Genomic DNA, 15,881 nt, shown 5'->3' with positions numbered 1-15,881 from the left:
TTCATTCACAGAGCTTTGCATAAAGCGGAGAAGCTTGATTTTTGGGGTGGCAATAAACTTGCCATCTGCTCCAAAGAGCATTCCAGTGGCTCAAATTGTGGGTACCACAATCACCAGAATCAGAGACGACAAAAAAGAGGAGCTGTTCCAGGGAGAAGGAAACCAGCGTTGGGCTTGGAGAGACCCACGGAGAGCGTGGCCCAGGGAAGAGGGAGAACGAGCACTTATGGGGGTTCAGAGGTACAACAACTCTGTCTGCGGGAAGATGATGTGCTAGGAAAAGGGACAGAGGCTGTGAAAGCAAATCTGCAGCTGGGATTCCAACAACAAAGCAGCTTAAAAATAGGCAGCAGAGACAGAAAAGGCATATTAGATCATCTTGTGTTCTCCCCCATTGTGCCAACGCAAGATTGTTCTCTGCAGAATATTCTCTGCTGCTTCCATAAATGTCAGCTAGGACGGAGCACGTAGTAAAGATTATTCAGAGGGGATCGGGAAAGAGGAAGAGGATTATGTGCTGGCAGAAAAGAGCTATGGGAAATGTCATTTGTTAACTAGACCATGTGTTTACAGGCACCCCAGTTCCCCTCCTCCTGACACAGCTGATTGTGTGAGGAATTTATGCAGTGTTACGGATTGAGCTCCCAAACCTCTGCCATGCGGTCCTGGCCACCAGAAAGGATGAGAAATTGAGTACAGCCCAAAACAAAAGGTTGCCAGTTGGCTTTGAGAGCAACGTGAAACAAACCAAAAGGACGTAGGATTTTATGTAGCTGAAGTGGGTGAGAAGAGCTGAGCCAGCCCTGGCTATCAGCTGCTGGAGGCCAGGCGGGGGAGCTGCTCTGCCATGAATTCTCCTACAGCTCCGGCTCGCTGCCACTCACTCACCTCCTGCATCCATCTCCAGGCACTTGATAACTGTGGGCCGGTATTAAGATTCCTGATTAAATATGGGGAAGCAGAGAGAGGAGGTGATTTTCCCAAAGGGGCTATTTTAGGGTCTAATGTGACCAGCAAGCTCTCCCCCTTGCTGGAGAGGCTCTTCCAGAGGGGCCCCCAAGCACCCCAACCCTGAGCAAGCTGCTGTGTGGTCAGTGGGGAGGCACACACCCCTCCAAAGGGGAAACTGAAGCAGGAGCCTACCTAAAATGCTATTAATTGGCCCCCAAATTCTCTCTCTGTTGGCAGCTGCCATGGAGTGGCACCACGGGTTGCACCCATGGAGCCCCTGACATGTTTCGACCAGAACGGTGCCGGGGGGGGTGGGGTTTAGTGCTTCTCGTGCACCTCCCATGGGAAACGCGCTTCCCACACCCCTCCATCACACAGCACAGACCTGGGGTGCTCAGTGACACCGCAGGACCCCCCGCCCTTCCCAGTGACAAGCCATGGACTCGCCGGCTCTGACTCCCTCCCTGGTGGCCTGGGAGCTGGGGCCCAGGGAATTGTTTCTGCTTCGAACCCTTGCTGTCAGGGGACACCTCACCCAAGCACATCTCTCCCAACCTCCCCACACATCCTCTCTCTATCTCCTCCCCCGCTTCATGTGTAAAACCCATTCCCCACACACCGTTCCGCCTCTGGGAAGTAAACACACATTTTGGAGCTGAACACGAGGCTCAAGGTAGCATTCCAGCACACCAGGGCAGTAAAGGCTTAACAGCATTCATACCTATTCCTGATTACATGATTTTCCTGAAAAAAAAACCCCACGCAGTACATCAGAGAAATTCCTTACGCTGGGCTAAGGATTCGGGAGGCACAGTTGCCATGACAGCCCCTCGTGCCTGCTGGTCTTGCTGCGCAGCTCATCTGCTCATTCCAGCACTCGGCGTTTGCCCCCGTCCGTGTTATCACTGAGGCTAAATCCCTGTCCGAGCTGGGCCCAGCTTCCCAGCTCCCCCTTGCCAACAGGACTGGGTGGCAGGGTCTCGGTTTACTGCTTTCTGCTCACTTTTAAATAAATACAGCCTTGAAAGGGCTCCAGATGGATACACACACACACCGCCCCCTCCATTACAGCAGGAGTGCTTGCACCCCTGTGCAATTTCCAAAGAGACTAAGTGATTCAGGAGCATGGAAAGGATTTTTTCAAGGCTCTTGGTACCTTCCACACTAAATAATCCCGCTTTTCCTTACAGCTCGGACTGGACAACAACACAGACACCACAATGAGATTTTGCCTGCGCTGTCTCTGTTCCCTGGCTAGTTTCCAGGGAAGCCAATGCAATATTAATCCCCAGTGCTCGGTCCCCTTGGAACATGGATGAATGTTCAAAGACACTGAAAAGGCTTCATCAGAATAAAGATGGGCATTTTATCAACACAAAGGAACAGGGATGATTGGCGGATTGAGAAAAAGGTGCAATCAGAAAGGGAACATAGTGAGGGAGGAAAAATAGTGCCAAAGTAAAGTCCCCTGGGGCACACTGCCCTGTCCTCCCCTCCGCTCCCACGCCCGGAAGGAGCCTGTGCCAAGTATGGTATGTCATAAAGATTAAGGTTAATTAGGAGGAAATGCGGAAAGAACAACTACATGCCTAAATTCTACATGAAGCCAAGAGAAAACGGGCACCCTCTGAATCCCAAGAAATTTCTCATCCCTGTTGGCACAGGCAGACCTAAGAGAGCACTTCCAGAAATACCAAAGGAAATTCCAGTCACTAAAACCCAGCGGGACTCGTGCTCCTGCCAGTCTTTCCAGATTCTGCCAATATCCTCTCCTGTCCTTAACCACGGCTCAGCTGCATCTTTACTGAGAGTTCAAACTCTTCTACAACAGCAGCCTTTGCACTGACGTACTTTTTCTCCCCTTCCCCAAGCCAGACAACGACCCTCTGCTCCCAAACGGTTTCTCCTTTCCCTCCTTGTTCATCTATTCCCAGGGGCTTGGGCATAAGAGGAGCGCCCCTCACTGCCCGCCTGCACCTCCAGGCCTCTTCTCACCACGGAATTGGGGGAATTTTATTTTTACCGCATTCTCCTCAGTCCCTCCTACGACTCCCAGATCCCCGTAACGACACGTTTGCCTGCTCTCACCTTGGCACAGAGGGATCGCTTTGTTCCAGTGGAAGTAGCCCTGAGGGTGCTGGGAGCAGGTGGCGGTGCTGTGCCCAACGAGACGGTAGCCCGTGTCGCAGCCGAAGCGGACCGTGCTGCCGGGCTGCAGCCCCGTCTGGCTGAGGATCAGCCCGTGCGCTGGCGGCTGCGGGAGGCTGCAGTAGGGAGCTGGAGAGAAGGGCAGGAGAAAAGAAATCAATGACTGGATAGGCAGTATCGAGACAAATTCCCTTCCCGTTCCTGTTACACTGTGCTTACCAGAACCTGAGGCTGTACAAGGAACAGAGGTGGATAAATATAAAGTCAAAGAGGGAAAGAGTGCAGGGCTACTATCAAAGTTTCACTCAGCTCTAGAAATAAAGAGTAATTTCTGACAACTAAATATTCCTTAATTCATCTACTGAGTAAAGTCATTATTTATTTATGACATACTGGCAAGTTCCCAACTCAGTTTTATCACTGCCATTAATTAAGATTTGCTGAGTTCCAAACCACTGTAATTCATTTTAAGGAATTCTCAGCAAACACTCAGTAGCCAGCAGTGGTTTTGTGCTGAACAAGCAGCCACGACTCCACGGTCCCACTGCTGCAAGAGCAGTGGCAGAACACCCGAGCAGGAGCACAATGCTTTAAACAATTTCCTGCCAAGGCAGTCATGTCTAAGTTGTGCCTCTCGCACCAAGTTCTTCCCTTTTGTGAGATTCGTCTTCAAACATCTCAAAAGGCCTCACTGCACGGACACGGTAATTCAGGAACAGTCTACTGCGAATTGCAGGGGATGAGTTTCATTCATCCAGAGCCACATGGTTATATATTCTGGTTCTGATTCTTAGCAGCTGAGAAACCAGCCAAAGCTTCAAGGTTTCTCCTGCAGAGAGACCTGCCTTGCCCAGCCTGGCCAGCTCAGACCCGGCCCGGCTCTCTGCGCCTTCCCAGGCCTTGGCAGCAGCTGCCGACACAGATGGCCTATGCCCCTCTGCAGCAATTTCGTGGAGATCCTTGGCTGAAGACGTGGCCACGTTCTTGGCAGAGGCCCCCAGCCTCCGCTGCGCTTACCCGAGTAGCGGATTTTGAAGCCTTTTCTGTTGTAGGCATGATCAGAGGACCAACGGAGATAGACTTTGTTCCCGCTGCTGGTGACGGTCAGAGGAGCAGAGTAGTTCCCGCTCAGAGAGAGGAGCAGGGGACTCTGGCCAGAGGGACCTGTACGGGAGGAGAGCGAGGAGAAATCAGGGCTGACGCACAGAGAGTCGCCCGTGGGCCTCGTGCCGGGGTGTTTGTGAGGAGGAACAGGCACGGTGGGGAACCGCAGCACGGGAGCTTGCCCGAGGAGTCCAGGGACTGTTTGTGAACACGAGACCCAGTGCAGACACCTGGCTCCTGGGAAACCACCAGCAAATAAAGCCCAGCTGACCGCAGTAAGACCAGGATTTTGCTCCAGGCAGCTTGTTTTCAGCTCAGGTCCCGCCGGGCAACCACAGGAGCATCAGCACAGCACTTGGACTCTGCATTTGGTTACAAAGCTGCTTCGCTGTCAATATTGACAGATCCCCTCTCAGCTCATGAGAACTCACAGATCTAGAAAAAAACCTGGTCTTCACCTTCCCAACTCATCCCTTCCCAGCAACCTCTGCTACAATTTCTCCCAGGAGCTTGCTAACTCCTGCTCCTTTGAAAAATACCGCAGATCCATCCAAAAATCAAATTATTGATATTTTCTTATTCAGAAAATCAATAAGTCTTAGGAGGAGCTTTCTTAACATCCAGCAGAAGGATATAGGCAGAGTGGTGGAAAGCTCTCTCCAGAGTGCTCTGGAACAGAGATTAACAACTAACAAAACCTGACCATTTCTTTCCTCTCCCCTCGGTTGTTATTGCAAATCAAACTGGTAATTCTCTTACCATCAAAGATTTCAAATTCATCGTATTGTTTCTCGCTCAGGAAGTACTCTATGGTGAGGGAGATGTTATACCCAGGCTCTACCTTCACCACCCAAGAACAGGTCTGAAAGTGAGGGTAACTCCCCAGGAAGCTCTGGCTGAGGATCACACCAGTGGAGTCGGTCATAACCTCGTTCATCGGACAGTGCACTGCAGGGAACGTGAAGGAGAGACAACAGAAAATTATTTTTCCTGTTTTGTAGAGGAGGGAAGGAAACACGGCCAAGGAGGTCTGTCTTGATGAGCTAGGTCAAGACAGAGCACAACTCCCAACCATGTGCATCCACTGCACTCCCCGACCCCTGGGGCTCACAGAGAACCCCCAGACCCTGACGTAGGCTCCGAACGAAGCGTGTTGTGCTTCCACAAACCCGAGCATTCGAAGGAAGGGTGAAAAACCAATGTTACAAACCAACCATTTCAATTGTCCTTGCATCATTTCTCATCTCTTCAAAATGAACGGTGCTCCAGCCGAGCAACTGTTCTCACATTACAAAACACTCCCTGGGATTCCCTGGAAACTTTATTACCTGGCTTAGAACAAGGTGTGGAGCTACAGGCTTATCCCAGGTCACCCACAGAGTTGTTAACTAGGACATAAGAACTCTTAATTCCTTTCTCTAATCACTACATCCCATTCAGCTTCTGGAAATACCAAATCCAGCTGAAAACACTAAATAGAAGACCAGCAAAAACACCCCAGAAGAGGAGGCAAACACACAAAGTGAGCAAAAAGCATAAAAAGAAAGGGATCTTTATTTGTCCATCATCGTCACTAAAGCCCAGTGCAAACACTGTACTTGTGTTAATAGAAAACAGCCAGAACTATCCAGAAAGAACAGCGTATTCTTTCCAAATCCTTAATCCCATCAGTGATTTTTTGACCTCTGTAAATTGGTGGCTAGATGTAATTTAAGCAGTCCCTTTACCCCCAGGCTAACAACCATAGTAAATAATTGAATGACCTCCCTTTCTCTCCTTCAGTTCATGCTATTTCAGAGAGAATAAAGCTATAGAAAAATATCCCATTATATGGTAAAAATGTTCAGATAGGAGGGAATGAAGGAGATGAAATAATCACGGCTGGAGCGAACAAAAGTACCAGCAGGAATCCAGAGGATAAATAAGGTAACATGGTGGCACGGAAACATCTCTGGGATCCCTCCTGAGCAGCAGCAAGGTGTACAACGCAGTGTGCTCAGGGCTTTCATTTCTCTCCCATGTAATACATTCTGTGGCACTAATAGAGGAGCTGTTCCTCGCAGGATTGCCTCGCCGGGGGAGCTCACTCCGCCGCAGCCCACTCTCCCGTCCCCTGTCCCTGTCTCACTGGCAAACTGTCAGCACAGAGTCCCTGCCCCCTCCCAGGCTGAGGACATCTGGGTGACTGTGAGAACGACTTCGGGAACAGTCAGACACGAGGTGTGTCCCACCTCTGCTCAGGCCCTGGTCAGGGAAGTACAAGCTTCGAGTGCCTTCCTGAACCGGGGTACCCGCTGCGAGGAAACCCCCCAGGGAGTGCGGAGACCCTGCAAAATCCCGGGAGCCAGCAAGGGGTGGAGGAACCTTCCCTATCATTTAGCTGCTGTTGTAAGTGCCCCAGCAGATCCCTCTGTTATTTGCTGGTTGTTCCCTGAGCCTAACCACGGCGACACCCCCGGGACAGGCTGCGAGGCGGGCGGGGAGAACAGCCCTTCCCTGCACAGAGGCATCTCCCTACCCTCTTCACAAGGGCCCAAGGGGTGGTGGTTTGGCACTACTGGGACCCTGGAGATGTGGGAATTAACCCCAAAGATGCAATATGTGCAAGGAAACCTCTCCCCTAGCTGCCACCCAGCTTGCTCCCTCCCTCAGCAAGCCCCCGTGTTTCGCAGCAGCCTCTGGGTAGGGAAGCTTTGGCTTTACCTTCACACGTGGGTGGAGGTCCTTCAAACTGGAGGTGAGTGCCAAGTTTGCAGGTCAGGATCTCATTTCCGATCAAGGTAAAGCCAGGAAGGCACCTGTACCTCACTATGTCACCTACGGACAGAAACAGAGAACATCCTGACCCAAGAGAAGGATCAACTCATTAAGGCTGAACCGTGCCCTGGGAAGAGGGTACATGGGGCACACAGACCTCTCGACTGTGCCTCTGCCACGATGCTCTGGCATGACCGTGCAGAAATAAAAGGAGTAGATGCAGAAATAAAAGGCGTACAAAGGCGTGCTGGAGTCTCAGCTGGGATAAACTGCTGTCATGCCGCTGAGACTATTATGATTTGTGCAAGCTATTTCAGGGGGAGACTTCCCTCAAAGAGAGCAGACAGTGAGAAAAGCTGCTTTAAAATAAACGACGGCTACTTCACTGGCTGCAGACACACTTAAAATGGGGATGTAACCGTGAACAGCAGCAAAAAATATAAAAAGCACAGTCGATATGGGTGAAAGGTTCTCAGGAAAAGAATAACGGCCTTTAAGCTTTCACCCAACACTTCAACACTTTGTTTGAAACACCTGAAAACTATTATTGTGGCAAAGATTTCTGAATGTCTCTGAACAAGCTCAGGGCTTTCACAAAAGCCAGAGCACTTCTGTTCCGACAGAGAGGAAAAGCCTCAGAACAATCGGATCGATCTGACTCCGTGTGAATGTTGGGTGTCGAGCAAGGTGACGCACAGCTCCCCAGGCCACACGGTTACACGTGTGAAGAGGTCTCCTGAAACCCCAGATATGGGGTGACAACACGTGTGTGTGTTCCTGTGGGTGTTCCCAGCAGCTGAGGGAGGCGGGAAGGAGGGTTAAGAGGACCCAGAGAGGCTACCTATGTTAAATTCTTCATTCTCAGTGACAATCTCTGCGTTGGGAACGATGGTCGGAGGCTGACATCTGAAGAGCTGGTAGGCTGAAAGAGCAAAGGAAGAGGAGCAGGTGTTAAGCTGGGGGTGAAGGCAGCCACGGCCATCTCAGTGCTAAGCACAACAGCAAATCCTCCCTCTCCACAAGCAGAAGGAATTGGCAGAAGTACAACCAGCCCTCTCCCCGCTCCTACATCCAGGTATTTGTGTCCCAAAGCAGCTTTCTCCAGTTTCTTACACCTAATAGGAAAGAGACTTCTGACAGTCTGTGGAGATGTAGGTGCCCAGACAGCGTCAATCCGTTCGGATGAATACTGAAGGATGACTGATGGGTCCTGACATGAGGAAACGTTGTTGGCACCTTTTGGGGACACCAAAAGAGAAGGATCCCGGTGACCTCAGTGGAATCACAGAATAGGGAGAGTCTCAGACTGCTTCAGCACCACGTAGACTACAATAATTATTCTGAGGATTTCATCCTTACCCGTCCTCAAACAGAGATCGCGAAGCTCACCGATTTATTTTTACCTTGGAATTATTCAGTAATTTCTAATTCCAGGAGTGCTGTTTTCAACTGCAAATCCTGCATGTAGCTTGCAGTTCACAAAGTAACCTATGCAAGGTTGATGTCAGTGCCTCATGGAAGGCAAACCAGGGCAGACCTCGTACTCTTTGCCCAATTAGGTGTTTTTTCAGGGGTACCACGTGGCTAAACGGGAAGAAGAAATCCAGTCGATGAGCAGAAACAATTCCTTATGGCTTAAGCACCTGACCAAATACACTGCAAATAGCAAATTTTCCACCAAATGTTAAAGATCAGCTAACACTGAGCAAAACAAATGCACTGCTTACAAGCATGTGGGTGCATAAGGCTGGAGCACTGTGCTGCTTATGAAAATAAACACACAGGAGCTGTGAGCACCGTTAAATTGAAAATATGGTACTGGGAACTAAATGAATATTAATGAAAGACATTTTCTGCTATTTGCTCAGCACTTTTCTGCATCTTTGCTCCCCCTGCACCTGACCCTGGACAAGCATAACTTCCTCTGAAATTTATATCAGCCCTTTAATTTAAGATACTGGAGCTCAAGCTGCCACTGAATATTAATTCTTACTAACTCCACGATGTCGAACTCTTCACACTGCAGCAAGGCTGGCAGCAACCTTAATGAGGCTTATGGTGATGCTTAAATACACACGTACAGAAACAGATGCCCTGCTGTCTTGGCCCAGTTTCCTCACCCCCTAACCCAGGGTAGGATTATACTTTCCCAAAAGGTGTGTGGAAAAATGTGATGTTTGGAGGGCTGGGGAACGGGCTGGAGGGACCACAGGGGCTTCTGGTGAACAGGAGGGATGGGCTTATGTATCCCGTGTGCAAGGGGGAGGAAAACACCAACACGTGCTACTACAGTGAGCTAAACTCGACTAGGGCAGGGTCAAAGGAAAGAGCCAGCTCTGGAATTTGGAGTCAGCCTCTGCAAACCACCACGGCAGCTCAGAGAATGGATGAGCCAAGAGGCCGGGAGAGCTCGCACGTGGGATGGGAGAGGAGCAGGAGACAGCAGGGAAGAATCCTTCTGCTACACAGCAAAGAGCTGTCCCAGGAGGGAACACACTTATTTGCAATCTTTTAAACAGATGTTTGACAGTGGGGGGAGAAGGAAAGGAAACCGTTACAAAAATTTAAATTAAATGCTATTTAAAAAGTGCTTGACAGCATCTATTGAAGTGGAAAGATAACCCAGCATTTACAGCATTAATCTCTCCTTAATGGGCCGTATTTCAATACTGAGGTGTGATTAAGATGGCTTCAGCATATGGGTGATACAGCACCAGTAAAGCTCCTTTCAACAGCACATCCATTTGTTCTCACCAGGACAAAACAGAATCCCGTCCTTGAAACCACACTGGGACCCCCTTGAGTTACTGGGCCATAAAACCCTTTCCCATCACGCTCACACATCAGTTCGCGCTGGCACCTGAACTAACCCGTCTAATAATAGGTGCAAAATCATCATTTTTCAAGGGATGCTATTGAATCTTTGAGCTCTGTGAATCATTCTTTCGTTTCCCTTCCTCCACCCTAAGGAAACGTTTCTTTGCAGGCATTTAAAAGGGCAACAGCTCCCTGACACGGTGCTGATCACCACTCTACGGGAAAAGGCAATTTAAAGCCGAAGGAGGATGTCTCTTATGTCCTAGATCTGCCAGCATGCCGGCACAGAAATGAAAATATACATTGCTGTAGATCCCGAGGAAACCGCACTTCCTGCAGTTTCGCTGCAAAGGGTGATGACAATGATTGAACCGACTGCGCTGTCTGAGCCTGGTGTGAAAATTTTCATCCTTTTCCTACAACTTTCTTGGTGAGAAAGGCACCACCATGCAGGAGGAGAGCCTGGGAAGAACCTCACCCTGGAGGCAACCACCTCAACCACATTGTATCTTTGAGGTTGGGTTTTATACTGAAGTCCCATGTATAAAGGGAGCAACGCGCTGGTAAATGACACTTTAATAAAAGGCCAAGCAGTTGCCAGAGTGCCCAGCTGGTTAACGGGTTGGTTAACAGGTTATAAACGACCTCTAGACTACACCAATTCCTACCAGCACCGACTCCAGACCTCTCAGGCCTGCGAGTGGCTTTATACCCCACATAAACCGTAAGTTAAAGAACATCAGTATGAAGTGCTATCAAGATTAGGGAACGGCAACATATGCTGATGGGCTCTAACCACAGCAATGACAGTATTCTAATCCATATTACAAAAGGAAGCATCCACCGAACTGCAGCAGTGTTTACACACTGCTCATGTCTAAGCCAAACTGCCTAAACCATCATTTTTTGGGCATAACTGTTATATAGACACCATTGTCCGGTAATATAAATCTTGCAGTGTTTGGCAGCAGCAAACCAATTCCTTCTGAAGCCTAGAAAACATTCTTTAAATTCAGCCTGTCTGTATAATACTGGCCTTTCGGAACAAAGCTAAGTCATTCCGCACAGATCCATCGTGTAATTCATGCAAGACTTTGCTGACGTTGTTGCCAGGAAATTACCGAAGCAAGGGGAGGTCTCCATTTGCACTTTCCAAAATCCCAGCACTGCCGTAGGAACTTGTTAGCTAATCCAGTTTCAAGCTGGACTCTTGTTTAGTAGTGGAAAGCAAATGTTCTCATTTCAACGTCATACCCAACATCTCTCCGGCGTGAGCTGCACTCACGCCAAAGAATCCCAAAGTAATTCAGGGATTTACAGGAATCCTTTTCCTCCCCAGAGAAATGAAGTCAACTCTCAGCTGGAACATACTTGCCATTTATAACAGGCCACCAGGATGACCCAACTGGTTTAGCACAGCATTGGAAAGACAATTCTGCATCCAGCCAACGCTGTGAGGAAGGAGAGCTTCAGGTAACTGGTGCTACCAGGAATGGGATCTGCAGGGACGGGATGGTATTTACAGGCATCACCTTGAGAGAGGTGCAGGGTTGGGAGGGCTGGTAGTTTGCAGGTGTTTGAGCTGTGCTTGAATTAGCACAGCGTTACAGATGGGTTTCCACATCTGCACAGGCTGGGTGACCACTTGCCAGCACCCAACTGTGTAAGAGAGCTTCAATCTCAAACCTGTAAAACCGGGCCCTTGGCGGAAGACTTCAGGTAAAAGTGTAATTTTTCACATCTCTTCCCCAGAACTAGCCCTCCCCACAACAAGCCGCAACTGATCCGTGCCCCTCTGCATCCCGAGGCAGGTATAGAGCATGTGTTGCTCAGTAACCAATACAGACCGTAGAAATAAATGGCAAAAATCCCTCCGTTGGCTGCATCGCTGTGGAATTTCATCAGGACCTGATTGGAAGAGCTTTGGGCTGATTTCTTAGCAGAGTTGCCAGTGAACACACCAAGCTGTGGGGCTGTTTGCTGTGGACCATCCCTAAAATCGTATGTCAGAAACACAAGAAAACACATTAGTGTATGTCTTTAATCCTCGGCAACAACCAGCCTCCTACGCTGCATGCACAGAACTCCTCCATGCTCTTCCTTCCTTGCCCTCCCTTTCCTACGCTGATGTTACAGTCTCAGCAGCTCCCTGGGCAGCTGCCCCGGACCCCTGGCCCCATTCCCCAATCCATTATAATCACGATAATCTCTTCTGGCAGCACAGTGCTCACCCAGCACACAATTACAAACACGAACTTCATTTTTAACCTCAGAACTTGAAGAATTAGGGCCAGTTTTCCGCCGCAGTTTCGCTCCCTGTTTGCACAGCAGACACTGAGATATTTTGAAAGTCAGATATTGATTGAGTGCTACAAGCTCAAGAATTTGACCACAAGCTCTTCAGCCAGTGCAGGTACGTGTGCTCCCCTGGCTGACTGGGGATGATAACAGGACATTTCTCCTCCCTTCTCCAAACTGGAAAAAAAGATCCGGGCCTGTAACACTCTGGGGTGAAGAGATCAGCTCCACTCCGCTAACCACAGCAGAGCTGCACCCATGTTACATCAGAGCTCAACAGTTCCCACTTGCTGCTGTTTAAAAAGGAGCTGGGGGAGGACGGTCGGTTCTGGTGGCCAGCACCATCCCAGCCTTGTCTTTGCAGGCAGGGACAGCAGCCTGGGGATTGTGGGGCTGCACAGCTCTGACTGCCAAAGCAAAACCAAAAGAGAACGTTGGTAAATGGAAATGATTCACCAACGGCTTTTTCTTCATTCAGCCTCTGGCCATAGACAGGTATATCCATAGATAAAAAGTGTAAAAGGAAAAAAAATTGAGCCCCATAAAAACGTCTATTGGAGAACTCGGAAGCAAAAGGCAACTCCTATTATGCGAGTCTGAGCAAGATTCATTACAACTAAATTCAGCTTGAGATAAAGCCCCTGTTTACCATCTATAAAGTGTCCTCTGTGAAGCCCCGTGGGCTTCCCAAGAGATGTTTCCTTGTTCCGTTCAGCAGAGCATTTTGGAGCTGCAGGGACAGGCTGATGGCGAGCGGGGCTCTGCCACCCAACAGCCTCCTGCCACAGGTGGGATGTCGGGCAGCACCCCCGGAGCTCAGCCCCTCCTTGGGGTAACCATGGCAAAGCAGGGGGACGGTGACTGCTCACCCCAGGCACTGCAGCCGTCTGACATCCTGCGTCTTTACCTGCTGACGACTGCAGAAATCAACGGCAAGACAGACCAACGGGGTCTGGCAGGCGCTGCTACAGGGCCAAGGGTGGGACTGCTGCCCCCCGAGCTGCACAGCACTGAAGCAAAAGCACCGTGGAAGCCACAGATTCCTGGACAGACTCGCCTCTAGACCCAAGGATGACAGCTCCATCACTTGGCATGAGCAGCCTACTCATGCAGTGATCATTCCCCTTCACTGACCTCGCATTCCCTGCCTGCGTGTTCCAGGAACGTAACATTAACGGTGTTTGGAGACAGACACCCTGTCCGTTCTGCTAGCCCCTTGCAGCACATGGTCCTCAACCTAAAAGCTCTACCAAGCACCCGAGTTAAACCCAGTCCAAATTCTCATCCCAGAGGACACTCCCACTCTCGAGCACAGCACTACCCACGCACCGTGGCAAAGGCTGCCCTATTTATCAGCAATCTTTCTGAAACGGAGCCGTAGTGGCAACTTCAAACAGTACTCACACCTTGGCTGTACCCACCAAACCGTGATGAAATCGTTGTAGGGCTCCGTTTGCAGCAGAGTGAAGTTGAGATGGATTCCATATCCCACTGGCACTGTGAGAAGCCAAGTGCAGTCCTGGGAGTTGGGGTACTGGTTGGGGAAGCCAGGAGAGTAAACTGTACCGTTTTGGGCAGTGACGTTCCCCCCACAAGGCACTGCAGGTAATCAGACAGAAACACAGACCTAATGGAGAAATATCCCTCAGACAATAACTCTTAAAGATCCTCTATTTCCCATTTTTCTTCCATTTTCTTTTGAACAAAAAGATAGCAATTCTGGATACAGGAGGATTCAGCCCCAAACTCTCGGCCAGGCTCAAATAATTCCTGTCACAACTACCTCTACTATCTTCAACTTAATTCCATTACAATAAATTTATTAAGTGCTTCAGAGCTGAGACTGTCAGGGCGTTTTGTACAGATGCGATAGCCAGGTGCACAAATAAACTCTGTCTTATGCCCTAGTAGGAGTCTTTGGGCTCCACCAGCTGTCTGCACCCATGCATGGAAAATACAGCTCCTGACAAGCTCCTACCAGTGGGCAAATCCATCCACTTGTTCATACAGCACGGCCTGGACCAGAACCACGAGCAGCTGGCTTTTCACAGAGTATGTCTGAGCAGGAGGGAAATGATGATTTGTATGACAGCAGCATCCAATTCATTAATCAAGAGGACAGTTCTACTGCACTAGGTATCGTCGAGGTCCAAACGAACTTGCAAACTGAAGAGAAGCAATTAGAAACGGGCAGTGAAAAAGAGAGAAAGATGACATCCTGCTGAAGGCAAGGCAGGAGGGCCACAGCAGGTCCCTAGGTCTGAAAGTCCCATGTACAAGCATCAGCTTCTGGAGGTCCCTGGCGTGGAAGTTCAGTGGGAACGGTGCTAAAATCTGCAGCGTGTTACTGGCAACCTGCACCACCTGAAGGCACGGGGGTAAGTGCAGACGGTGTCACCTGCCTGAGCCAGCGTGTTCTAGAAGCCACATGGCTGTATTAACCCGACCCTTGGTTGAGACTAACACGCTCTCCCTCCAAACACAATTTACTAATTCAGGCTCAGGGCTGAACGCTCACTCTTTTTCATCCAGGAGTAGCTCCACAGACCTCTCCCACCCTGGCTCGGTGTGCCAGGTCAGAGCCAGGCTCCACATATCCACTGCCTGCTCCTGCTCTGCCTTCTCACGTGGTCTGTCAGGCTGAGAAAAGCATGTGTATTTATCTAACTCCATACACTCATTTTCTGAAACAAACACCCAAGAAACCTTGGGGGCCAAGTTCCTTTCTGCCCCGCAAAGCAGCAGGCAGCCTGCTGATCACTGGAAAAAACTCCCTGAAGTGATGCTGGAAACCTTGGCCTCTGTGCATTTATTTCAGAATTACAACTTCTCTTTTAATTAAAAGGGCTTTCAGCTGTGACCTGTGTGGGAAAGGTGAGGTGGTTAGCCTAAGGCAGTGAGTCCTCACTGCTCGCTGGTATGCAAAAATGGACCATTTAAGGAAACAGCTAGAAAAGGAAAGTTCTGCATTGACTTTAACGGCACTAACAACCCACCAGATGTGCACACAGAGAAAAAAGCAAATGGTCCAAAATGTACCTAACCCCTCACCCCTCCCTGCTATTGGAAGGGCTACAGAGCAAGGAAAATACTTAAAAAACACAATAAAGGAGGAAAAAATTGGATGGCTGGCAGAGCTGATGCCTGAGGTAGATAAGGGCATAATCCTGCTAGCACCAGCCCCCACCTTACCAGCAGCACCCAGCTGAGCACCAGACAGTTTCCCAGTAACACACATCTTGGGTGCCTTGCTGGGGTCAGTGAAAGGGCAGCCGAGGATTCAGTTCTCTCTGCTTTGTGTTCTCTGCGGTTCAAGGACTTAGGACTTAAAGGAGGAAAAATATCACCTCTCCCTCTCTTTCCCCAGTACAGCACTTGGTCTGCAAGAACTGTGCAAAGGAGGAGGCTGGCATAAAGGTCAGTGCTCTTGGGAAGTGCACTGGGAAATCTTTAATAAGCAGTCTTGAACTTCTTTAGAAGGTTTTCATATGAACCCTTAAGTAAACTACACAAAACTCAGTCCACAGGCCCGAAGGATGAAGGGCTGAAACAGCCCTGTTGGGGCTTGAAAGAACTTGGACATTTGAGCTTTGATGCCTAGGACGCAGCAGGCAGGGTCCTCTACCATATGTGGTCTCCAAAAAGGAGATCCCACGAGGTTCCTGAAGAACTCCCACTGGGATCGTTGGGAGATGCCATCACGGCCACACGAAGAGACTAGATAGAACACAATCTTCCTGCAATAGGAGCCCCCAGAGCTACAATAGTCTTTTACCAGGGACTGTTTTTATTTCCCAATGTTAAAT

General features: G+C 49.6%; 1 protein-coding gene across 1 annotated transcript in view; it reads right to left on the bottom strand.

Annotated features, from left to right (window-relative positions):
• Positions 1-15,881, bottom strand: part of CSMD2 (CUB and Sushi multiple domains 2) — a 305,387-nt gene that overhangs the window by 37,263 nt on the left and 252,243 nt on the right. Inside the window, exons 43-49 of the mRNA XM_074925977.1 lie at positions 13,497-13,674; positions 11,625-11,770; positions 7,802-7,882; positions 6,907-7,020; positions 4,963-5,151; positions 4,117-4,263; positions 3,040-3,228 (exon numbers count right to left, since the gene is read on the bottom strand). Coding sequence (XP_074782078.1) covers positions 3,040-3,228; positions 4,117-4,263; positions 4,963-5,151; positions 6,907-7,020; positions 7,802-7,882; positions 11,625-11,770; positions 13,497-13,674 — 1,044 coding nt within the window. The remainder of the gene's footprint in view (positions 1-3,039; positions 3,229-4,116; positions 4,264-4,962; positions 5,152-6,906; positions 7,021-7,801; positions 7,883-11,624; positions 11,771-13,496; positions 13,675-15,881) is intronic.

Source organism: Athene noctua, chromosome 24 (genome assembly GCF_965140245.1).
Source record: "Athene noctua chromosome 24, bAthNoc1.hap1.1, whole genome shotgun sequence".
Classification (NCBI taxonomy): domain Eukaryota; kingdom Metazoa; phylum Chordata; class Aves; order Strigiformes; family Strigidae; genus Athene; species Athene noctua.
The sequence above is the reverse complement of the archived record's forward strand: the minus strand, read 5'-3'. Positions and strand labels throughout refer to the sequence as shown.